This window comes from Oncorhynchus tshawytscha, linkage group LG05, assembly GCF_018296145.1.
Source record: "Oncorhynchus tshawytscha isolate Ot180627B linkage group LG05, Otsh_v2.0, whole genome shotgun sequence".
Classification (NCBI taxonomy): domain Eukaryota; kingdom Metazoa; phylum Chordata; class Actinopteri; order Salmoniformes; family Salmonidae; genus Oncorhynchus; species Oncorhynchus tshawytscha.
The window spans coordinates 31,519,369-31,545,055 of NC_056433.1; the positions used below are offsets into that span (position 1 = coordinate 31,519,369).

Below are 25,687 nucleotides of genomic sequence, written 5' to 3' on the forward strand. Positions count from 1 at the left end.
TCTCGGTGGCAGCCATCAAACATGTTTCACAGTGAAATGTGAAATAGACCCTGTGTTCCAGGCCTGCTTGTCATACTGTACACCTTTTGTAGCATAACTTCAGTACCCATAATGCTCTGTTTCACCAGTGATTCTCTACATAGAAATATAACGACTAGATTATATTTCTATGGAAGAGCATACTGTAATGTGGATGAATTAAATATATATTTTCTCGCCCACCTACACACAATACCCCCACAATGACAAAGTGAAAACATGTATTTTGACATTTTTGTACATTTATTGAAAATGAAATACAGAAATATCTCATTTACATAAGTATTCACACCCGAGTCAATACTTTGTAGAAGAACCTTTGGCAGCGATTACAGCGGAGTCTTTCTGGGTAAATCTCTTAAGAGCTTTCCACACCAGGATTGTGCAACGTTTACCCATTATTCTTTTAAAAAGTCTTCAAGCTCTGTCACATTGGTTATTGACCATTTCTAGACAACCAATTTCAGGTAGATTCAAAACTGTAACTTGGCCACTCAGGGACATTCACCGTCTTCTTGGTAAGCAACTCCAGTGTAGATTTGGCTTTGTGTTTTAGGTTATTGTCATGGTGAAGCAGACTGAACCAGGTTTTCCTCTAGGATTTTGCCTGTGCTTCGTTCCATTCTGTTTAGTTTTTATCCTGGAAACCTCCCCGGTCCTTATTGAGTACAAGCATACCCATAACATGATGCAGCCACCATTGAGCTTGAAAATATGGAGAGTGGTACTCAGTAAAGTGATTTTCCCCAAACCTAACGCTTTGTATTCAGGACAAAAAGTTAATTGCTTTGGAATTGTTTTTGCAGTATTACTTTAGTGCCTTGTTGCAAACAGGATGCATGTTTTTGAATATTTGTAATATGTACAGGCTTTCTTTTCACTCTGTCATTTAAGTTAGTATTGTGGAGTAACTACAATGTTGTTGATCCATCCTCAGATTTCTCCTATCACTGCCATTCAACTCTGTTTTAAAGTCACCATTGGCCTCATTGTGAAATCCCTGCGCTGTTTCCTTCCTCTCAGGCAACTGAATTAGGAAGGACGCCTGTATCTTTATTGACTGGGTGTATTGATACACCATCCAAAGTGTAATTCATAACTTCACAATTTTTGTTAAAAAAAAAAAAGTACCTTTATTTAACTAGGCAAGTCAGTTAAGAACAAATTCTTATTTTCAATGACGGCCTAGGAACAGTGGGTTAACTGCCTGTTCAGGGGCAGAACAACAGATTTGTACCTTGTCAGCTCGGGGGTTTGAACTTGCAACCTTCCGGTTACTAGTCCAACGCTCTAACCACTAGGCTACCCATGATCAGAGGGATATTCAATTACTGTTTTTTTTTTACCCAACTACCAAAAGGTGCCCTTCTTTGCAAGGGACCGTACAATTATATGTATGTGTGGGGTACAGAGATGAGGTAGTCATTCAAAAAATATGTTACACAATTATTGCACACAGAGTGAGTACATGCAACTTATTATTTGACTAGTTAAGTACAAATTTACTCCTGAACATTTTTAGGCTTGCCATAAAGGGATTGAAACAAAATGTGGAACAAGTCAAGGGGTGTGAACTTTCTGAAGGCCCTGTAGCTTCGAATATGTAATACACGAAAGGTGACGTGTCTTTTACAAGGATGGTGTTGGTTACAGAGTTGTCTGATTCAGTGAGCCACAAAAATTCTCAAATGATGCTAAATGTGATTCTGAAGATGTACTTTGTATTTTGTGTTCTTGAACACATGCACACAAGATAATACACGCTATTATAACGGGAGGTGAAACGGCTGTCAAAAGAAACCCCAAAAATAAAAATTACAAATCAGTCAAATGTATGTTGCATAATGTCAAAGTGTAAAAAAATAAGCATAGCTCGTTAGCATAGTTGTTACAGGCCCAGCTGGCTTTAACAGTCATGGTAACATCATACCTGTTACCAATGGCTGTGAGCGTCAGTTGAGAAATGACTGATGCTGGTGTTATTAGAAGTCAGTACCATTAGAATTACCATGTCGGCCATATTGAGTGAATCCATGATTGTATCATTTAAATTGCAGTGGTCTGAGGGGCTTTTCCCCTTCTTGTAATTCTATTTCTATGGCCAGTACAACTCCAGAAGAATGTGAGGGGGGCTGGCTTGTTTTGGTCGTTGTTCTTCCACACACTCTTTGGTCCTCGGTTCAGGATGAAAATGGTCCATTGTACGAGATATGTATGGTCCTATTTTGATCATCTTCTGTAAACAATTACATGCAAAAATATTATTATGGACCAGAATATGGGAAATGAATTACACAAAATTGGCATCAATCAGAGACTGGATCAGGACCCGCTGTGTTCATTTCAGTAGCAGTTTCGTCCATTTCAGGACCAGTTCATAACTGAGGTCTATCAGCTGTTGTATTAAAAGATCAGTCTGACAGTCCCCATTGACCATGACAGGATCAGGAAGTCATTGCTTAGAACCAGTCAGTCTTTCTCAGGTCAAGTGGCGCTTTTACATATTAAAGGGTATTTAAAGCAGCACTTAATGAACAGCGACTGCATGTGGAATCCACGTGCCTCTCATAGCGCTGCACCCTCACACACATCCCATTCCAAGTTCATATGCATAGCATTGGTAGATGGTTCCTCGTCTGCATCTCTGACGGAAGGTCAAGGAACCAATCCCCTTTCAACACCGAGATCAAGATACCCTATAATCTTCCTCTGGCTCTGTATTTCTCCTCCTGTGTCACCGAGATGAAATCTTGTGATTCTCATAAAGACCTGTTCAAGATTCCAAGAGCGTGTGCCAGTTGCACACCTGCTGTCCCCCGGCCTCCTTCATCTGGCTCCAGTGGGCCTGCTGCTCCTCTCCGGTGCTGTTGAGCCCCAGGGACACCCAGCCCACCCTCTCCCTGGCCTTCATGCTGCTCCTCCGGCTGTACACGGACACCACCAGGGAGACCTCGGACAGCTGGAAGAGGGCCACCTGGAAGACGAGCGATGGGGTGGGTTGTAAACAGGGTCCATGTATGCAAAATGTATTATTTTATATCTCTTCCCTCCCTCACCTGGAAGACAAAGGTCTCCTTGTAAGTGGGGTTGGGCTGGCCGCGGCAAACTGACGTCTTGCACTTGGACATCTCCTTGCCCTTGGAGTCGAGCATGGTCAGCTTCACATAGGTGTCTGGGGAAGGGAGGAGGAAGATGGTGAGAGGCTGCCATCTAGTGGAGAATAATACAAAATGGCGTATTGCAGAAGAAGATCTTCAAGTCATGTATAGTCTATTGTAATTCCATTGTTTTGTGCCTGTAAGTGATTCTGGTGATATCATGTATATGTATGCCCCTGTGGCATCAGTACATATGCTGGACTGTGTACCATGGGGCGCTGAAGTTTGTTACTAACTCCAAAGCCCTCACTCATCACTGTACGCTCTGCGAGAGTGGGCTGGAACTCCTTAGCTCTTCTGAGATTGAATCATTGGTAGGTTTATATATATAGATAGCTAGCTACCATTTTACTTGTGCTACGTAACTACATTGTCCGGCAGACAAACTATTGCCTGCGCTCACCGGACTGTGTTTTGTTGATTGTGCCTAAGGCCGTACAGAGCTATGGTAAAAAGCTTTCCAGTTCTCTGCCTCTTTGACCTGGAACGAGCTTCAAAGGGTCGTGAAATAACAGGAGCCCGTCCCTTTTAAATGGGTTTAAAGCTAGGTTAAACACTACGATGGAAAATAAAGTGTGTGTGTGGGAGGGGGGTTTGTTTTGACCCCTAGTCGCACCACGCTTTCCCAATACATGCTGTTCAATGTGTAAATTCATGTTTTTAAACTGTATTGCTTTATGTTGAAAATGCATCTGCAACTTTGTGTGCTGCTATTTTGGCCAGGTCTCTTGTAAAAGTGATTGTTAATCTCAACGAGACTAACCTAGTAAAATAAAAATTGTTGACCCACAATAGAATACGAATTGCTTTTTGAAACCAGCCATTTTTTGGGGTTCCTTTTCACGATACAATATGTAGAGGGGTTGGGTTAAATGCGGAAGACACATTTCAGTTGTACAACTGACTAAGTATCCCCCTTTCCCGACATTATCAGCAGACCCAGAGAGGAACAGACAGTGACTCTGGTATAGATAGAGGTACATGGATTGATAACAGTGGGCTCACCTCTCATGATGTAAAGTTGTCCCCCGATGAACCGTTTCATACAACAGAACAGACCACCTGGGGGACACCACACAGAGGGAGGAAAGAAGAGAGAAGACCGTATGACGACTGAAGTAAATGGCTGGTAGACACAAACATAGGAATAAGAACAGGTATTCAGTTCTATGGATTTGAATGCTAAGCTACCCAACTACTCCAAAACATTATCAAAGACACAACAGGAAAATAGACACGTGTTATTTGTCCACTCACTGGGAGGTTTGTCTGAGGCTGTGTTTTTGAAGTGGCTGCCCTGGATGACCTCTGCAGAGAGCCTACCAGTGGTGGCATTGTAGATGAGGCCCAGTAGAATTTCTGGGGAGGAGTCCCCGGTGGAACGGTAGGATAGAGCCCCTGCACTACGGGACACACTCACCAACGACCCACAGCCCTGTAAGGGAGAAAGGAGAGGATGGACGTTAGAGGCAGGTAGGAATTAGTACAATGCAACTGAATGGCTTGGATTGGGTGAGGCTATGCTTTGTCTAAAGCAGCCGGCTCTCTCGTCTGGTTTTCAAGCGCCACAGGAGAGCACAAAAACAACCGCTGGTTTTAATTGGCTGATCTCTCAGTCCATCACCTTCGAGTGTAGATGGGCAACTTTGATGGGTGGGAGCAAACAAAAAAATCGAAACTCATCATGAGAAGCCGCAGTGGCTCACCGGTCAGTGTACCCACATCCATACCCACACATGCAGTCAGAGCTGGCCTTAGCCTTGCGAGCAAAACATTTTAGCAGCCTCTCTCTTGACAGAGGAGAGAGAAGTTTTAGAGATAATTTCCTGCAATTCTACACATGTTGCCATGGGGTGTAGAGAAAATGTTGCAGTTTTAAAGAACGTTTGCTGCAATTGTACACATTTTGCTATGGAGCGAAGAGAAGATTTAGTAATTTTATTACTAAATTCATGCAATTCTACTCTACTTGCCATGGGGCAAAAATGTGCAGTTTTACAGCTAATTTCATGCAATTCTACACATTTTACCATAGGGTGGAGAGAAATGTTTGCAGACATGTTTTAATATGATATCTGAGTGAGTGTAACTAACAAAATCAATGGGGCCCCCGGTCGGTAATCCGACCATGATTACTAAAAGTTTAGATAGATGGTAGGTTCGTATAGCCAGCTAAAAGATATGTTTTGTGTGCCTACTACCTTAGGTTCCAGAGAATTATTTCCGTGGTGCACCATAACACACACTTTGCCGCCTCGATTTGGAACCACGCTTCATAGTCGTGTGAGTTGCTCAGAATTTGAATTTATCATTTCACTCAGTAAATCCACACCCACTAAGTCCCAAACAGTCCCACACTGTCACCAGGCTCCATGCGCCAGCAATTGGAAGCTGAGGACGAGGTTAGTCTACGAGTTACTGTACCATTAAACAGTGCCTTGCAAAAGTATTCATCCCCTTGGTGTTTTTCCTATTTTGTTGCATTACAACATGTAATTTAAATAGATTTGTATTTGGATTTCATGACATGGACATACACAAATTGGTGAAGTGAAAAAAATAACTTGTTTCAAAAAACTCTAAAAAATAAAATGGAAAAGTGGTGAAAATATGTATTCACCCCTTTGCTATGAAGCACCTAAATAAGGTCTGGTGCAACCAATTACCTTCAGAAGTCACAATTAGTTAATGTCCACCTGTGTACAATCTAAGTGTCACATGATCTCAGTGTATGTATGTGTGTGCATATATATATATATACACACACACCTGTTCTGAAATGCCCCAGAGTCTGCAACACCACGAAGCAAGGGGCACCACCAAGCAAGCGAAACCATGAAGACCAAGGAGCTTTCCAAACAGGTCGGGGACAAAGTTGTGGAGAAGTACAGATCAGGGTTGGGTTATAAAAAAATATCAGAAACTTTGAACATCCCACGGAGCACCATTAAATCCATTATTAAAAAATGGAAAGAATATGGCACCACAACCAACCTGCCAAGTGAGGGCCGCCCACCAAAACTCACTGACCAGGCAAGGAGGGCAATAATCAGAGAGTAAACAAAGAGACCAAAGATAACCCTGAAGGAGCTGCAAAGCTCCACAACGGAGATTGGAGTATCTGTCCATAGGACCACGTTAAACCGTACACTCCACAGAGCTGGTCTTAACGGAAGAGTGGCCAGAAAAAAGCCATTGCTTAAAGAAAAAAATAAGGAAATATGTTTGGTGTTCGCCAAAAGGCATGTGGGAGACTCCCCAAACATATGGAAGGTACTCTGGTCAGATGAGACTAAAATGGAGTTTCTTGGCCATCAAGGAAAATGCTATGTCTGGTGCAAACCCAACACCTCTCATCATTCCCACAGTGAAACATGGTAGTGGCAGCATCATGCTGTGGGGATGTTTTTCATCGGCAGGGACTGGGAAACTGGTCAGAATTGAAGGAATGATGGATGGTGCTAAATACAGGGAAATTCTTGAGGGAAACCTGTTTCAGTCTTCCAGAGATTTGAGACTGGGACGGAGGTTCACCTTCCAGCAGGACAATGACCCTATGAATACTGCTAAAGCAACACTCGGGTGGTTTAAGGTTGAAACATTTAAATGTCTTGGAATGGCCAAGTCAAAGCCCAGACCAAAATCCAATTGAGAACCTTTCCAACTTGAAGGAGCTGGAGCAGTTTTGCCTTGAAGAATGGGCAAAAATGTCAGTGGCTAGATGTGCCAAGCTTATAGAGACATACCCCAAGAGACTTGCAGCTGTAATTGCTGCAAAAGGTGGCTCTACAAAGTATTGACTTTGGGGGGGGTGAATAGTTATGCACACTCAAGGTTTCTGTTTTATTCCTTGTTTGTTTCACAATAAAAATTATTTTGCATCCTCTAAGTGGTAGGCATGTTGTGTAAATCAAATGATACAAACCCCCCCAAAAAAACTATTTTAATTCCAGGTTGCAAGGCAACAAAATAGGAAAAATGCCAAGATAATTTATCTAAGTGGACATCATACAAATCAGGTTACTTCTTATTGGCAAGAAATTGCACAAACAGACCCCTACCACATACACAGACACACAGTTGTGTATTACTACACTAAATTGGGGACCAACAATTGATGCCCATTCAAAATCCCATTTTCCCTAAACCTAACCTTAACTCCTAAACCTAATCCTTTTCCTTTTTAGGACCGGTCAAATGTCCTCACTTGTCCGAATTCTCTTTTCTGGTCCTCACAAGTATAGTAAAACAAACATACACACACCCCTTTTTACCCCTATCTTCGCAGTCACTCACCATTAGTGCAGTGCCAGGCTCCAGTGTAACGGGCAGCGCCATCTTGCCCTGCAGGTTGAGTTTAGTCAAATAGAAAACCTTCTCGCCCAACACCTAACATAAATAATAATATAATAAGATATGCCATTTAGCAGATGCTTTTATCCAAAGTGACTTACAAGAATTATTGCATACATGCTTGTTTTCCCCCCCAAACCTTCTCCTTCTTCATCCTCCTGACGCTGTAGAGGCGGAACCGGACGGCGTGGTCCGCCAGTGCCTCCTGCTCCACCCGGGAGAAGCGGAAGGTCTCTGTGAACACTGGGCACGGCCCCCTCTGCACCCCCGTCTTGGCCCGCTGCTTCTTAGTGGGCAGTAATACCAGGTGTACCTACATACAGTGCATTCGGAAAGTATTCAGACCCCTTGACTTTTTACACATTGTTACGTTATTGCCGTATTCTAAAACAGATTCAATTGTTATTTCCCCCTCATCAATCTACACACAATACCTCATAATGACAAAGCAAAAACAGGTTTTTAGAAATGTTTGCAAATGTATAAAAAGAAAAGTAACTTAAATATCACATTTACATAAGTATTTAGACCCTTTCCTCAGTACTTTGTTGAAGCAACTTTGGCAGCAATTACAGTCTTGAGTATGACGCTACAAGCTTGGCACACCTGTATTTGGGGAGTTTCTCCCATTCTTTACTGCAGATCCTCTCAAGCTCTGTCAGGTTGGATGGGAAGCGTTGCTGCACAGCTATTTTCAGGTTACTCCAGAGATGTTCGATCGGGTTCAAGTCCGGGCTCTGGCCGGGCCACTCAAGGACATTCAGAGACTTGTCCCCGAAGCCACTCCTGCGTTGTCTTGGCTGTGTGCTTAGGGTCGTTGTCCTGTTGGATTGTGAACATTCACCCCAGTCTGAGGTCCTGAGTGCTGTCACGATGTGGTCTTTTGGGTGTATATTGTGGCCCCCCGTCAGGTTTACTTCTGAATGTTGTATAAGATGGATGAATAAGTAAAATAATACTTTTGGAAAGATAATGTGATATAGTCTTCTAAATGACAATTGGTTGTTTTATGGTAACTTATGCACAGTCAGTAGCCATGCCCAGGTGGGCACAAACATGATGAGACGGCCCTTTTCTACTCAAGAATAAAAGCCCCTGTGGCACAATTCACTGCAGAGCACGCAGACCACGCAAACCACGGTGTAAGCTAAGGTTGCAAACGGTTGAATTTCTAAGACCAAAACATGGTGACACTAGTGTGTGAAGTGGTTTAAACTACAACTCTACCAGAGGACAAGACCAGAGAACGTGGAGATCATTCCCACGTTGAAATGGCAAAGAAATCTACAAACTAAAGAATAATTATTCAGAATGCAGCTGTTTAAATACTTTAGTCTGGTAAACGAATCTGATTAAAAAAAGATTTCCGAATGGGACTCTGAAGTATCTATTATAACAACTACGACAGACCGAGTTCTGGGGAACACAACCAGAGACTTTTCTGTCAACTCTCTCCAGCAGATGGACCGGCGACCCCAGAGAGAGACAAGACATACGCTCGTAAATATGTCAATTGCTTCCAAATTTTTCCAATGAGTGGTCGTTCATGTAGTTATCAGCTATGAGTTTCATGCTCTTGAGTGGTCCACACCCCCTTTCCTTTGTCTACCAAGCCGTCATATCGGTTTTGTCCGCTAGGGACATTTTCTTTGTATCATGCAATACGTGGGGTATGAACTAATTTTGTGTGTTTTCATGTTTTTTTGTGATTTGATTAGTTAGTTAGTAAATAAATAATTAAGTCAATTTGTATATCGCTGATTCATAATTTATGCTAGGGTTCGTGCAGATATCCAAGGGATTGCGACGTTCAGTAATGAGAACTGATGAGGTACAATTCATTAATAAGCGACTGTTTTGTCAATTCAGGAAATAGAAACATTTGTGCCCCGACTTCTTAGTTAATTAAAGTATACATGAGTACTTTAAATCACATAATAACAATAATAATTACACATAGAGAATTGATTTGATAAAATAACAGTCTTCACATTAATGATAGTCACAGACACAACAGTGTTCGGGAGCAGGTTTTCATCAAGGATCTATCTGTACTTTGCTCCGTTCATCTTTCCCTCAATCCTGACTAGTCTCCCAGTCCCTGCCACTGAAAAACATCCCCACAGCATGATCCTGCCACCCCCATGCTTCACCGTAGGGATGGTGCCAGGTTTCCTCCAGACATGACGCTTGGCATTCAGGCCAAAGACTTCAATCTTGGTTTCATCAGACCAGAGAATCTTGTTTCTCATAGTCTGAGAGTCTTTAGGTGCCTTTTGGCAAACTCCAAGCGGGCTGTCATGTGCCTTTTACTGAGGAGTGGTTTACATCTGGCCACTGTACCATAAAGGCCTGATTGGTGGAGTTCTGCAGAGATAGTTGTTCTTCTGGAAGGTTCTCCCATCTCCACAGAGAAACTGGAGCTCTATCAGAGTGACCATTGGGTTCTTGGTCACCTCCTTGACAAAGGCCCTTCTCCCCTGATTGCTCAGTTTGGCCAGGTAGCCAGCTCTAGGAAGAGTCTTGGACGTTCCAAACTTCTTGCATTTAAGAATGTTGAAGGCCACTATGTTCTTGGGGGACCTTCAATGCTGCAGAAATCTTTTGGCACCTTCCCCAGATCTGTGCCTCGACACAATCCTGTCTCGGAGCTCTGCGGACAATTCCTTTGACTTCATGGCTTTGTTTTTGCTCTGACATGCACTGTGAACTGTGGGACCTTCAATTGAATTTACCTCAGGTGGACTCCAGTCAAGTTGTAGAAACTTTCAAGGATGATCAATGGAAACAGGATGCAGCTTCGCTTAATCTTGGGTCACATAGCAAAAGGTCTGAATACTTATGTAAATAAGGTATTTCTGTTTGTTTTTTAATATAAATTCACAACATTTAAAAAAAAACTGGTTTTGCTTTGTCATTATGGGGCATTGTGTGTAGATTGATGAGGAAATATTTTTATTGAATCAATTCTAGAATAAGGCTGTAACGTAACAAAATGTGGAAAAAATCCAGGGGTCTGAATACTTTCTGAATGCACTGTAGGTAGCACTTTACTTAAAGCAGAGCTGCCCAAACCTCTTCCTGGAGAACTATCGTCCTGCAGGTTTCCAGTCCAAACCTCACCTAACATACCTGATTCAGCTAGTTAGATCTTGGTGAACGGCTAACAAGTAGAATAAGGTGTTCTAAATTAAGGTTGGAGTAAAAACCTACAGGTGGTAGATCTCCAGGAGGAGAGTTTGGTAGAATGCTTTATAGCTTGCTGTAGGCATGCATGAGCCTTCATAATGTCTTCTAATGTATTATCTCTCTTTTTGTATAATTCACCGTAACTTAAGCTGAAGCAGACGCTCTCATCCAGGGTGACTTGCAGTCAGTGCTGGCAACTAAGGTAGTAGGTACAATCACATATCACAATCATTGCAAGTAAAACTTTCTTGGAAAATAAACGCTAGTAGCAAAATCAGTGCTAGTGAGAAAATATGTTTACGTGTGAGAGCAAGTAAGACAAGTACAACAGTAAAGTTTTTTCACCTGCCACGCGATGTTGCCTGTCTGTTTGAGCACGGGGATGTCGGTTGCCGCAGTGACAGTGACGGCGAGGTGTTGCTTGCCCGAGTCATACTCGAAGGCCACGTCCAGTGTGCCGTACTTAGCCAGTGGCTCGGGCTCATAGCCACCGGGGAGCTGGGAGGGTGAACCCTCCTGTGAGTGAGGGGGAAGGGGTGAGAGGGAGAGAGATAATGAAAATATGCATTTTAATGCATGATTCTGTTAGTCAGTCCTCATCTATTACATCACAGAGTGAGAGTAGATATAGTCCCTTAGAGCACTGAGTGAAGGGCAGATGGGATGGTGAACCATCTTGTGGGAGGGAGGAGAGAGAGGGGGGGAGAGAGGGGAGAGGAGGGAGGGGGGAGAGAGAGAGAGAGAGAGAGAGAGAGAGAGGAGAGAGAGAGAGAGAGAGAGGGGGTAGAGAGAGAGGGAGAGAGAGAGAGAGGGAGAGAGAGAGAGGGAGAGAGAGAGAGAGAGGAGAGAGGGGGGTAGAGAGAGAGAGAGAGGGGGAAGAGAGAGGAGAGAGAGGGGAAGAGAGAGAGAGAGAGGGAAGAGAGAGAGAGAGAGAGAGAGAGAGAGAGAGAGAGAGAGAGAGAGAGAGAGAGAGAGAGAGAGAGAGAGAGAGAGAGAGAGAGAGAGAGAGAGGGAAGAGAGAGAGAGAGAGAGAGGGGGGAGAGAGAGAGAGAGAGAGAGAGAGAGAGAGAGGGGAAGAGAGAGAGAGGAAGAGAGAGAGAGAGAGAGGGGGAGAGAAAGAGAGAGAGAGGGGGAGAGAAAGAGAGAGAGAGAGAGAGAGAGGAGAGAGGAGAGAGGGGCGGGGGGTAGAGAGACAGAATGATAAGTTTCATTTTAATGCATAAAACCACAAGGTACAAGCAAGCTAAGCGATTCTGGAAAGATGGGATAATCTTCCACACATATTTGTCTTAATATTAACAAAATGTGAAATACATATTTTGATAGATCAAAGTATTAGCTTTCACACCATGTTATTTCTCATAAAATGCAACTATATGGATTTCTGTCAACTCCGTCAGAAACAATGAAAGGCATTTCACCAGCAAGTGTTTACAGGCCTTGATCAAATATGTCATACAAATCTCCAAACTCATTTTTGTCCCATGATGTCAAGCAAAAGAGGCACTGAGTTTGAAGGTAGGCCTTGAAATACATCCACAGGTACACCTCCGATTTACCCAAATGATGTCAATTAGTCTATCAGAAGCTTCTAAAGCCATGACATCATTTTCTGGAATTTTCTCAAAACTACGATTCATAAAAGATGTGTGGAGATTTGGTCAGATTTGTAAAAAATCCAGAAAGAGCAGGATCAGTTATCATAAGGACCCCTTATTCATGTCCCCATTACATGCAGTGCAACATGACCACTCATGGTCTGTAAAGTAAAGGTTTTATTGGGATTCCATATTTTACAAGTGTTTGTATTGAACTTTTATTTGTAGAGGCAAAAATCTGTTATGAGAATCTGTTGTCAACTCCGTAAGTGGCTTGTCAACTACGTCACTGATGGCTAACCCCTCAATATCATGAAAAAAGATTTCTATCACTGTTCTTCAGCATATGCTCAAACAATGGAAGCATTTGCTGTGCTAGACCTGTTTGCTTAATAAATGTTTTTTTTTATGTTTTAAATCTAGAAAAGGATGCCAAAATGCTTAAGAAATGTGCCTTCTTTAGACTAGTTGAGTATCTGGAGCATCAGCATTTGTGGGTTCGATTACAGGCTCAAAATGGCCAGAAACAAAGCGCTTTCTTCTGAAACTCATCAGTCTATTCTTGTTCTGAGAAATTAAGGCTATTCCATGCAAGATACTGCCAATAAACTGAAGATCTCATACAACGCTGTGTACTACTCCCTTCACAGAACAGCGCAAACTGGCTCTAACCAGAATAGAAAGAGGAGTAGAAGGCCCCGGTGCACAACTGAGCAAGAGGACAAAGTACATTAGAGTGTCTAGTTTGAGAAACAGGCGCCTCACAAGTCCTCAACTGGCAGCTTCATTAAATAGTACCCGCAAAACACCGGTCTCAACGTCAACAGTGAAGAGGCGACTCCGGGATGCTGGCCTTCTAGGCAGAGTTCCTCTGTCCAGTGTCTGTGTTCTTTTGCCTATCTTAATCTTTTATTTTTATTTGCCAGGCTGAGATATGGCTTTTTCTTTGCAACTCTGCCTAGAAAGCCAATAGTCATTAACATTAACAATGTCTACACTGTATTTCTGATAAATTTGAGGTTATTTTAATGGGCAAAAATGTTTGCTTTTCTTTCAAAAACAAGGACATTTCAAAGTGACCCCAAACTTTTGAACGGTAGTGTATACTGTATATATCGAAAGTATTTAGAAAATTCTTTCAAAAATATTTTCCTTGTAACATTCATCCTAAATGTACATTTTAAGCTCAAATAATGCAACATAATAAAATATAGTTTCCCTGCCAGACAAGGATTGTCCCGACTTTCAAGAATCCCTGAGCTAATTTCCAGCTATTCTATACTTTTTGAGAGACATGTGTATTCCACCCCCCCCACCCCCCCCGCCTTGTGGAGTTTGTGCTACGCCAGTGAGCATGCTCAGGTAGTGTCGGCATGCCCGGCTAGCGTGACACAGTGTCCTATGGGAAATGCTAACAGTCTGGTGCATGAGTGTCTTTGTCCTAGCTCACCTCTGGTCCCAGGACGGCAGTGCTGTCACTAGGTACATCCTCATCATAGCCCTTGTTGAGGTAACTCGCAGTGTCCTGGTCAACGCTGGCCTTGCTTGAGCGCCGTGTACCATTGCCGTCAGGGTTCGACTCCCCCAGACCCCCTACCTCCGACCGCGAGAGAGACACCCGGACCGGTCTATCCTCATCCTGATACGGGGGAGGCTGGTTCTCGTTGAGGGGGGAGCCCCGTCTCATCCACTGGATATTGTTGGCTGTGGAACAGAGTGATGGATACGATTCATCTGTGACTTAGTAAACATCTCGGATGTGTGTGTATGTGTGCATGCATGTATGTTGTCACATCAATGAGTTTCTCACTTTGTCCAATGGAGGCTTCACTGCTGTGGTCGCTGGTGTGTTTCTGTCTGTTATCCCAGACTGAGGCTCTGTGCTGGGCAGAGGATTCAGAGTGTCTCCCTGGTCTGTCCTCCTCACTATCGTCCTCAGAGCCACGTTCTGGGCAGCTCTGGTCTGGACAAACATATACACACACAAGATCATAGTACATCATCACAATCAGTCAACATAAGACACATTTCCACTCACAGACCACAGAGGATGTGTCCTCGCAAAAAATGGAAGGATTTTTTATTTTTTTACCCTGTTCCACAAATCTATTTCATGTTCTCCAGTTAGGGGATGTATTAGATAGCAGACTGATAAGAATGGATACTACACTTGATCTTAGCCGAACGTCAGAGAAGAGAAGTATCATATTTCTAACTGGTAAGCTATTCCTCTGTGTCCACGATATCACATCTACAACACTCATTTGAGAGAAATAGGTCAATCTGTGAGGAGAAAGAAGTGAAAGTGTAAACATGACAGCTACAGACAGATGTATTTGGATCCATCCATGACTGTTAAAATAGGATTTGTTTTCAGTTTTAGAACCCATGACTTCAGTTAATTAACGTCACAGACAGACATGAAGAGTAGAAGAGAAGAAGAGATCCAGAGAGATATTTGGAGGGAAGCAGCACACCCTCTCACCTTTATCCCCTCTCTTCTTCTTCTTCTTGTTCTCTTTCTTCCCTTTCCCCTTCTTATTCTTCACGTCACGCTCTTTCTTCTTTCCCTCAGAAGCGGGAGATACAGTGGCTTCAGTCTCATTCTGCTCTCCATCTCCCTCAGGGCTCACCTCGTTCTCCTCCTCTTCAGCTTCCCCCTTCTTTTTCGTTTTGGATGCTCTCGACTCTTCCTCAGGGCAAGGAGACTCTGGTGGATCGCTATGGTCGTCACTCTGGTGGACCCCATTGGATTTGTCCTCTTTCTGGCCATCGTTGTCCTGACAAGCAGTGTGGTTCTCTTTAGGGGACAAGCTGGTTTCTATATCTTCAGGCTCTTCCTTGATGGTCTCCCCATGGCTATTTTCCTTTTCCTCCACCTATTTCAGCCTCTCCTCCTCCTTCTTCTTCGCTTTCCTCTTCTCCTTCTCCTCCTTCTTCCTTTTGTCTTCTGGTTCCTTGTCCCCCGCAGAACTCTCCCCTGGTTTTACAGCCTGCCAGCCTCCGTCTTTCCACACCCATTCCAAGTGGGCTGGAAGATAGTCCTCTGCGGTCACTTCACTCGATTGGTTGTTCTTCAAACCATAGTCACTGGATTGGTTAAGCTTGGAGCTGTAGTCTGTTAGGCTTGAGCAGGCCTCTGAAGCCTGCCGCTTGATTTTGCTCCTCACTGACTCGGCCATCCCTTCCTGGGCCTTTCCTTCCTGGCTGTCCTGGCCCCCCTCTGCCGTATCTGCAGCCTCCTCCTCCTCCTCTGTCTGCACCTTCTTTGATGACCTGAGCTCAGTCAGCTGGTCACTGACGCTGTAGTGACAGCGCTGGCTAGGTCGTCCACTCTGCTGCTGACTGAATCCAAGATGGAGGAGATGCTGACCGATGGTAGGTTCTGACCGAAGCTCTTGAAGAACGCCATGTTGGTTGGATTCGCTGATGGCTGGGGCTGCTGTCCTTCTCCACACTGTCTGGTGTGTTCTAGATTATATCATAATCACAGCTCTGGCAGGGACATTTGGTTCATGAGAGTGTGTGGGAAAGGTATTACTATCTGAAATCCATGACTTACACTTTATACATGTATGAGGAGGACAATTTGTGGTTGGGAATAGGGATCATGTATATTCACAACATTCTCACCCACAAGCATGCATCTCAACAGTGATTATGAGAGTTTTAAATTGCTAGTCAGATTATATACAGTGCATTCGTAAAGTATTCAGACCTCTTGACTTTTTCCACATTTTGATGCGTTACAGCCGTATTCTAAAATTGATTAAACACATTTTTCCCTCATCAATCTACACACAATACCCCAAAATTATAAAGCAAAAACAGGTTTTGCAAATGTGTATTTAAAAAAACTGATATTAGATTTTGTCACGCCCTGACCTTAGAGAGACGTTTTATTTCTCTATTTGGTTAGGTCAGGGTGTGATTTGGGGTGGGCATTCTATGTTGTCTTTTTCCTTGTTTTTGGTCGAGTATGGTTCCCAATCAGAGGCAGCCGTCTTTCGTTGTCTCTGATTGGGGAGCATACTTAGGCAGCCCTTTTTCCCACTTTCTGTTGTGGGATCTTTTTTTTGTTAGTTGCTGGTTTAGCGCTACATTACGTGTCGTTTATCTTTCTTGTTTTTTTGGGTTGTTCCATTTAAATAAATTCAAAATGTATGCCTCTACGCTGCACCTTGGTCTCATTCCGACGACAGCTGTAGCAGAAGATCCCGCCACAGAAGGACCAAGCAGCGTGGTCAGGAGGAATGGACCTAGGAGGAGATCTTAGACGGGAAAGGACCCTGGGCGCAGGCTTGAGGGTATTGCCATCCGAAGGAGGAGATGGGGGCAGCTAAAGCGGAGCGGCGGAGTTACGAGGAGTTGGCTCAACGAAGCAAGCACGAGAGGCAGCCCCAAACATTTTTGGGGGGAGGCAAACGGGGAGATTGGCGGAGTCAGGGTTCAGACCTGAGCCAACTTCCCGTGTTTACCATGGGGAGCGACTGACTGGTCAAGCACCGTGTTATCCAGTTCTGCTCACCATGCCTTCGATGCGCAGCCACAGCCCGGTGCGCTCTCTGCAAGCTCCCCACAGTTGCCGTGCTAGAGTGGGCATTCAGCCAGGAGAGATTGTGCCGGCTCATCGTTCCTGGCCTCCGGTGCGTCTCTTCGGCCCAGGTTGTCCTGCACCAGCTCTACGCACGGTATCCCCAGTTCGCCAGCACAACCCAGTGCGGCCTGTTCCAGCTCCCCGCACATGCCGGGCTACGGGTGTATCCAGCCAGGACGAGTTGTGCCAGCTCTGTGCTCCAGACTTCCGGTGCGCCTCCACGGTCCAGTGTGTCCTGCGCTGGCTCTACGCACTATGCCTCCAGTGCGCCGTCATAGCCCAGTGCATCCGGTACCAGCTCTCCACACTCACCAAGCTAGAGTGGGTATCCAGCCAGGATGTGTTGTGGGAGCTCCACTCACTAGGCTGCCAGTAAGTCTCCTCAGTCCGGTGAGACCTATTCCGGCTCCACGTATGAAGCCTCCAGGGATGATCCAAGGCCCGAAGCCTCCAGTGATGATCCATGGCCCAGAGCCTCTAGTGATAATCCATGGCACGAAGCCTCCAGTGATGATCCATGGCACGAAGCCTCCAGTGATGATCCATGGCCTGGAGCCTCCAGTGATGATCCATGGCACAAAGCCTCCAGTGATGATTCATGGCCCGGAGCCTCCAGTGATGATCCATGGCACGAAGCCTCCAGTGATGATCCATGGCCCGGAGCCTGTAGCGACGGTCCCCAGTCCGGAGCCTCCAGCGACGGTCCCCTGTCCGAATCCTCCAGCGACGGTCCCCAGTCCGAAGCCTCCAGCGACAGTCCCCAGTCCGAAGCCTCCAGCGACGGTCCGCAGTCCAGAGTCTTCAGCGACGAGCTGCAGTCCAGATTGTCTCCGGCGACAATCCACGGTCCGGTTCCACAGAAGCAGAGGGATCAGCGTAGGGAGCTACGTCCCGAACCGGAGCCGCCACAGAGGGTAGATGCCCACCCGGACCCTCCCCTATAGGTTCAGGTTTGCGGCCAGGAGTCCGCACCTTTGGTGGGGGAGGGGGGGTACTGTCACGGCCTGACCTTACAGAGCCGTTTTATTTCTCTGTTTGGTTAGGTCAGGGTGTGATTTGGGGTGGGCATTCTATGTTGTCTATTTCTTTGTTTTTGGCTGAGTATGGTTCCCAATCAGAGGCAGCTATCTTTCGTTGTCTCTGATTGGGGATCATACTTAGGCAGCCCTTTTTCCCCACTTTCTGTTGTGGGATCTTGTTTTTTTTAGTTGCTGGTTTAGCGCTACATTAATTTACGTGTAGTTTATCTTTCTTGTTTTTTTGGGTTGTTCATTTAAATAAATTCTAAATGTACGCCTCCACGCTGCACCTTGGTCTCATTTCGACGACAGCCGTAACACATTTACATAAGTATTCAGACCCTTTACTCAATACTTTGTTGAAGCACCTTTGGCAGTGACTATAGGTCCTGAGCGCTCTGGAGCAGGTTTTCATCAAGGATCTCTCTGTACTTTTCTCCGTTCATCTTTGCGTCGATCCTGACTAGTCTCCCAGACCCTGCCACTGAAAAACATCCCCACAGCATGATGCTGCCACCACCATGCTTCACCGTAGGGATGGTGTCAGGTTTCCTCCAGATATAACACTTGGCATTCAGGCCAAAGAGTTCAATCTTGGTTTCATCAGACCAGAGAATCTTGTTTCTCATCATCTGAGAGTCTTTAGGTGCCTTTTGGCAAATTCCAAGCGGGCTGTCATGTGCCTTTTACTGAGAAGTGGCTTTCGTCTGGCCACTCTACCATAAAGGACTGATGGGTGGAGTTCTGCAGAGATGGTTGTCCTTCTGGAAGGTTCTCCCATCTCCACAGAGGAACTCTAGAGCTCTGTCAGAGTGACCATTGGGTTCTTGGTTACCTCCTTGACCAAGGCTCTTCTCCCCCAATTGCTCAGTTCTAGGAAGAGTCTTGTTGGTTCCAAACTTCTTTCATATAAGAATTATGGAGGCCACTGTGTTGTTGGGGATCTTCAATGCTGCAGACATTTTTTGGTACCATTCCCCAGATCTGTGCCTCGACACAATCCTGTCTCGGAGCTCTACGGACAATTCATTTTTGCTCTGACATGCACTGTCAATTGTGGGACCTTATATAGACAGGTGTGTGCCATTCCAAATAATGTCCAATCAATTGAATTTACCACTGGTGAACTCCAATCAAGTTGTAGAAACCTCTCAAGGATGATCAATGTAAACAGAATGCACCTGAGCTCCATTTTGAGTCTCATAGCAATGGGTCTTAATACTTAGGTAAATAAGATATTTCTGTTTTTTCTTTTTAATAAATTTGCTAAAATGTCTGTAGAATAATATTATTTTCAGTCCAGAACTAGGCTTAATCTTGGTCCGAGAAACTATCTCAGGCCCATTGAACAATAAACAAACTGTTTACAGACTTTGCATGTTATACACCTTGACGTGTTTACCTTGCTGGTCGGGCCTATAGTCGTCCAGACATGACAGGTCGCTTGTGCTCTCCACAGACAGCTTGTTGCTGAGGTAAAGAAAAAAGAGAGCCATCAGGCCCATGAAGGCTGCAATGGAGGACAGGACCCCTAGCAGCTCAGGAGACACTGAGTAGAGAGAGAGAGAGAGAGAGAGAGAGAGAGGGGAGACAAACATACATAGACATAAAGGAAGAGGGGGAGAAGACAAACAGACAAATGAAGGAGACAGTGTGAGAATGCGCCCTAGTGAATGAGTTGAAAAACCCGATAGCTTCCCCATTACGGTTCAGTTCGTGAATGAGTTGAGAAACCCGATAGCTTCCCCATTACAATACAGTTCAGTTCGTGAATGAGTGGAGAAACCCGATAGCGTCCCCATTACGGTACAGTTCAGTTCGTGAATGAGTTGAGAAACCAGATAGCGTCCCCATTACGGTACAGTTCAGTTCGTGAATGAGTTGAGAAACCAGATAGCTTCCCCATTACGGTACAGTTCAGTTCGTGATTCATTTTTCACTTCAAAGGCTCACTTATGCAGGCCAACAATACCTCATGTTACTAAGCAGCCTCCCACTGTTCTTGCCGATGTGTTATTTTTAACAGAGACCTCTGAGGCATTGAGTTTCACTGATTAAGCAGATACCGGGACAAACAGGGCACAAATAGCTTTCAAGGGAAATCCACGTCTCACGCCATCAATTGTGTCGATCCATCTAAATGCTTCAAACCCAAATGAATGGAAAGAGTATAGCACTAAATAAGATCTGAAAATGATATGGTGCTTATCTTTCCCATTACTTTGGGGTTGTCGTTATGGAAACAGGGTAGTTAATGGATAATATACAGGCCATGGAATAGCCACAGGTGCATGAGTGGGCGTTCAATTACAAAAATAACACAGAGCTGCTAGAAAAGCTCGGAAAACACACCAAGAGTCCACGAGAGCCTCCATTTCGATCTGATATGCACATTCACTGCCACAGAACAATTCAGAAACACTGAGAATAATTCAGCAACGTTGAAGGGTCATTGGCAGAGTATCGTGGGCGGACGTTCATCAATATGAAAACGTCTATTGCCTGAGGAGTGAAGGCCTTACAGCTCTCGCTCACACTACATCTCCACAGGAAAAGGTGCACCATTCATCCAACCCTGGCTGAGTTTAGAAGGAACTACTTCTCGTGGACTATCTCTTCTTCTCACCATGGCAACAGGCAGAGACCACTGAAGCCTGAGAACAGACAAGAAGTAGTGGCTTCTCCTGTCTCCTCCTCCTCCCAAAACGGATAGACTGATAGTCAAAGCTCAGCAGAAAGAGTGAAAGAGAGGGAGAGATAAGAGAACAATAACCCACATGCATAGCTCACCTTCTCCATTCTAGCAGCTTTCGATTGTGTATGTGTCTCAATTGCTTCACGCCTAGGCTATGGTGAATTATTCCATTCTGTCAAAACACCAGTGTTGTGTGCTGTTCCCCTTAGTGGTAATCCGGTTATCCAATACAATTATTGAGTCTAACACAAAGAAAAAAAACACACAAAAAATCGGTTATGATCCTAATATTGAGTCCAACGTAACCAAAAGCTGTAACAACGCTTCGAGACCATAAGGTGATCTTTCGTGTTTGGTCAAAAATTCCTTGATTCTTCTCAACACCCAACACAGTTACAGTACCTATCCTCTCTCACTGAAGACAATTCTAGTAATTGAGTCAAATTAGGTCCTGAAGTGACCCTGAAGTCCAAATGCCAGGCTTAACTGTCCTGTGCTGTATGCCCCTGTCCCTGACCTGAGTGCAGTGGTGACACTTCATAAGCTACTGCTGTTTGCATGTCAACTGCTCCTAAATAATTCAAACACCTGCAGTAACCAGATGACTCTCTCATTGACAGATGCTGGGGGACCTTTAGCCATTAGCTAGCCCCATGCTAACATGACCCGAGCCTGTGTTCACAGAGTCTCAGAGTGCTGATAGAGGATCAGTTATGCCTTTTAGAGATGAATGAATATGATTATATGGCCAGGGAGAGCTGATCCTAGATCAGCACTCGTAGTGAGATGCTGTTGTCCCGCTCTGCACTCACTAAGGATTACTGTTATAAGGCAATACAGGCTGATGGTGAGTGAAGTCATGGACACTGGACTTATTCATCTCATACTGACAGATGGGATGAGCTCATATGATGAGTTTCCAAAGCAGCTGAGTGTGTGTGTGTGTGTGTGTGTGTGTGTGTGTGTGTGTGTGTGTGTGTGTGTGTGTGTGTGTGTGTGAGAGCATGGGTGGATGTGAATGGGTAGGGGTGTGTGTGTGCATGCATGCATGTGTTTGTGTGTGCGTATGTAAAGTACGTGCATGTGCGTGCATGTGTTTGTGTATGTGTGTGTGTGTTGTGTTTTCCCAAGGGCAATCTATGAACCGAGCATCAGAGAAAGAAAACAACAAGCGCGTTCTGCTGTACAGTATGTGAACTTGAACTCCCAAGCCTCAGGGCTACATCTGTTTTCCAGATAACTGACACACAAAAAACTGTTCACACACAAAAAAAAAAAAACACTAATTAAAAGTAAAAGACCATGAACATTTGACATTCCACTAATGGAATATATGTCAACAGCCGAGTTACTCTGACAAATGTGTACCATGTTTGTCCACAAAATTCGAATGAAAAAAAGAGAGTCTACGATATGACACTGAAATACTGATGAGAAGAAAAGAAAACTGCCACATTTATTCTAGTATTTCCTCTTTGCATAATTCGCTGTTTACATTCAGATAAAACAAAAACGTTTCATTGTCACATACACCAGATAAGTGCAGCGAAATGTGTTGTTTTACAGGGTCAGTCATAGCAGTCCAGCACTCCTGGAGCAAATGAAGGTTAAGTGCTTTGCTCAAGGGCACATGGACTGGCCTACCACTCTAACCGCTAGACCACCTGCCACCCGACTAGCTGAGCATGGTAGCAATGGCAATATCCTTTTTCAGGACCCAGTATCAGAGTGCCATTGTATGAGTGTTTGAGGTTACTAAGGAAATGTAGGGCACGCATATTTAAACGCAATTGGTTAATCTGAAAACGTTGCCCCCCATATACGAAACAAAACCTCTGTGGTAAATAAATAATGACTACTATTGCCTTCTCTGGAGAAGAGGTCTAAAACTTGATTCACACACCAGTGGAGGCTGGTGGGAGGGGCTATAGGAGGACAGGCTCATTGTAATGGCTGGAATGGAATTTATGGAACGGTACCAAACATATGGAAACCACGTTTGACTCCGTTCCATTTCAGCCATTACAATGAGCCCGTCCTCCTATAGCTCCTCTCACCAGCCTCCACTGTCACACACAGATATCGAATCTTCTAGAAATGTGTAACAATAGAGTAGCCAATTCTATACTCGAAAGTTACAAACAAGCAAAACAGATAGCCAAGTGCTTTGATGGAGCCATCTCTCTGCTTTTAGGGGGATACAAGTACAGTCAAGCAGACAGTCAAGGAAGCATAGAGCACAGTAGAGTACAGACAGACAAACAGTGCAACCCCCCTGATCTTACCTCGTCTGGCACAGATGAGCTCATGCACCCCACAGCTCCTACCACCACCACCTAAGGGGTAAGTAAAGGGATACGAGCGTCAGGGGTCAGGGGTTAAGAAATTGCTCTGGCTCCTATGTCGACTCCTCCTCAGGCTACTGAGGCAGATGTCACACTAATTAACTCGAGCCAACTAATCTCATGGGGTTATCAAGTGTTTAAGTACATTCAATTAGATTTATCAAGGCACTGTCCCATTACATAATGAGAAGCTCTTTCACTGGAGGAATTCACTAAAGGGTTCAATTCCTTATCTGTGAGGAATCACACATGAATAAGGGTTTAAAATCGAACAAAACGTGTCTGTCCATTAAACCGTTGAATTTAAATGTTGAGAAGTAAAATAGAATAGAGAACACAGAGTATACTTATATACAGCGCATTCAGAAATATTCAGACCCCTTGACTTTTTCCACATTTTGCTACATTATATAAAGTATATACTTATGTAAATAAGGTATTTATTTTTTTATTTTGAAGACATTTGCAAAAAAATTGAACAACCCGTTTTTGCTTTTTCATTGTGGGTATTGTGTGTAGATTGATGAGGAAAATGTTTATTTTAGAATAAGGCTGTAAAATAACAAAATGTGTAAAAAGTCAAGGGGTGTGAATACTTTCTGAATGCACTGTAAATAGATCAATGTTCTTAACCCTGTATCCCAACCTTCACAAACTCATAGGACAATAAAGACAAACAAACACACGAATACACAAACACGCACACAGGCACATGCAAAGTACACACATGCAGGCACATGCACTCATGCAACACACACATACTTCGCACTATGTCGTGTAGGAATTACTTTTCTGAGTGGCTACAGAGAGAGTGTACTATAGTTCTTAGTCGCATAGTAGCTCAGGCTCTTGACCCTCAAATGACCCTCTCACTACTGAATGTGTACTATACTCCCTATGGTGTGTGAGTTTACAGAGACAGAGCACACGGGAAGTCCACATTGAAGAAGGAAATCGAAGTACATCACTGAGGTCAATTAGGCAGCAAGGGCAGTCAGGGCACTGAGGCAACCTCTCTCAGTCAGGGCACTGAGGCAACCTCTCTCAGTCAGGGCACTGAGGCAACCTCTCTCAGTCAGGGCACTGAGGCAACCTCTCTCAGTCAGGGCACTGAGGCAACCTCTCTCAGTCAGGGCACTGAGGCAACCTTTCTCATTTCACACAAATCAACCTCAACACTACTCTGTCTTGTGAGTCTAAGCCACTTGACTAACAGCTTGGTTAAAGCTTCCCTTCCCCGTGTTGACATTTTTTGCCGAGGACAAAAACAAGAGGTTGCTCAAAGAGTGCAAAACAGGCTACTGCTTAGAAATGAATGATGTGTTTACTTTGGCAGTAGCCCTATATGACCAGTAGTGACTACTTTTTCTATCGCTCTCCGTTTCTATATTTTCAGTCAGCCGTCTAGCAAAAAAAGTCAAAAAACCAAAAGCACTTGAAAATAGGCAAAGCTTTTCTATCTTCTGGCAATATCTGTAGCTTGCAGAAAATGCTTCCTATTTGCTCTCAACGCAATTTTCTGTTGAGCCGAAGCCTGCCTCAAAAAATGGATATAGGTTACAAAAAAAGCAATAGCCTAAGTAATTTAGAAACATTTTGTGTATTTACACCAATGACCAGTACAGTATAGACGAGCATTGGCTAAGGACCAGCACATTCACCAACTGACAGCTGACAATCTCTCCTCTCTCTTCCATCTCACAGCACCACATTTGCCAGGTGTGAGTGCCGCACTTCCAATGCTGAGATGGGATCGCAACCAACCAACGCGCTAGTGAGTACACGTGACCAAGTAGCCCATAAATGTGTATGACATGCAGTATTGCCCAGAAGCAGGCATGCAGTTTTCAATCTAGACATTTTCAGAGCTTTAAAAAGACAAACTGACAGGTAGGCTACCATTGACAGCACCTCTCATAAAGTTCCCATCCCATTATCCTATAATACACTTGAACACTTACTCCTGTTTCTAAGGAAGCATTTGTGTAGCCTATCAAGATTTCGATATACGACTAAGCAAAGACAACGTAATGTCCGAGTCACATGTATGTTATTGGTCGCTGTCCACTTCAACACCACTTCGCGCGCATCCGGTGAAGGTACTGCAACATCCCTATTGCCTCTTGCGTCTAATCTTCAGCATCCCGTCTCGCTATGTAGGCTGCCTACAGCCCAAGCTGACGGGACAACGCAATGTGCATCTATATCATTACTAGACATCTATCTTGCTGAATTAATGGTACTGTCACTAAGCATTCTAACTATGTCCCATGCAAGTTAACGGTGTACTTACCATCAATCGCCATGATGTTCTGTTTCGGACTGGTCCAAGGCGAGGGGGTGAAAACTCGGGAGAAGTTATTCTTGTGTTTGAGGGAGGGGGGCATTGTTTGACGCTGTTCATCAGCACCGCACATTGAGTGTAGCCTACCTGTAGGTGCAATAAGAACTAGTAAGTTATTTGCAATACATCGTTTAATAATTGTTCATTTGCATGATGGATTATGTATTTTTATTTTTAAGTGTATAGGTCAACATGAATTCATTATGTGTGTATCAAATAGGCTATTTTATGTTATGCATACTGTCGTAAAGTAAAAATGTTTGTAATATTTATACACTGAACAAAAAAATAAACGCAAAATGTAGTGTTGGTCTCATGTTTCATGACCTGAAATAAAGATGCCAGAAATG

At 44.2% G+C, this 25,687-nt stretch overlaps 1 protein-coding gene and 1 non-coding gene across 2 annotated transcripts; both read right to left on the minus strand.

The window, feature by feature from the left end:
• Positions 1-1,230: 1,230 nt before the first annotated feature.
• Positions 1,231-25,455, minus strand: syt14b (synaptotagmin XIVb). The gene is made up of 12 exons (XM_042321804.1): positions 25,287-25,455; positions 22,934-22,984; positions 19,356-19,502; positions 14,148-14,300; positions 13,788-14,041; positions 11,085-11,255; positions 7,690-7,863; positions 7,494-7,586; positions 4,455-4,632; positions 4,203-4,259; positions 3,096-3,211; positions 1,231-3,013 (listed from the first exon to the last, which is right to left on the minus strand). The coding sequence occupies exons 1-12, from the start codon at positions 25,408-25,410 to the stop codon at positions 2,813-2,815; spliced, it is 1,719 nt and encodes a 572-aa protein (XP_042177738.1). The 5' UTR covers positions 25,411-25,455; the 3' UTR covers positions 1,231-2,812.
• On the minus strand, positions 14,351-14,537 carry LOC112251915. The gene has a single exon (XR_002953778.1). It is a non-coding gene; the product is annotated as a U2 spliceosomal RNA (small nuclear RNA).
• Positions 25,456-25,687: the final 232 nt, after the last annotated feature.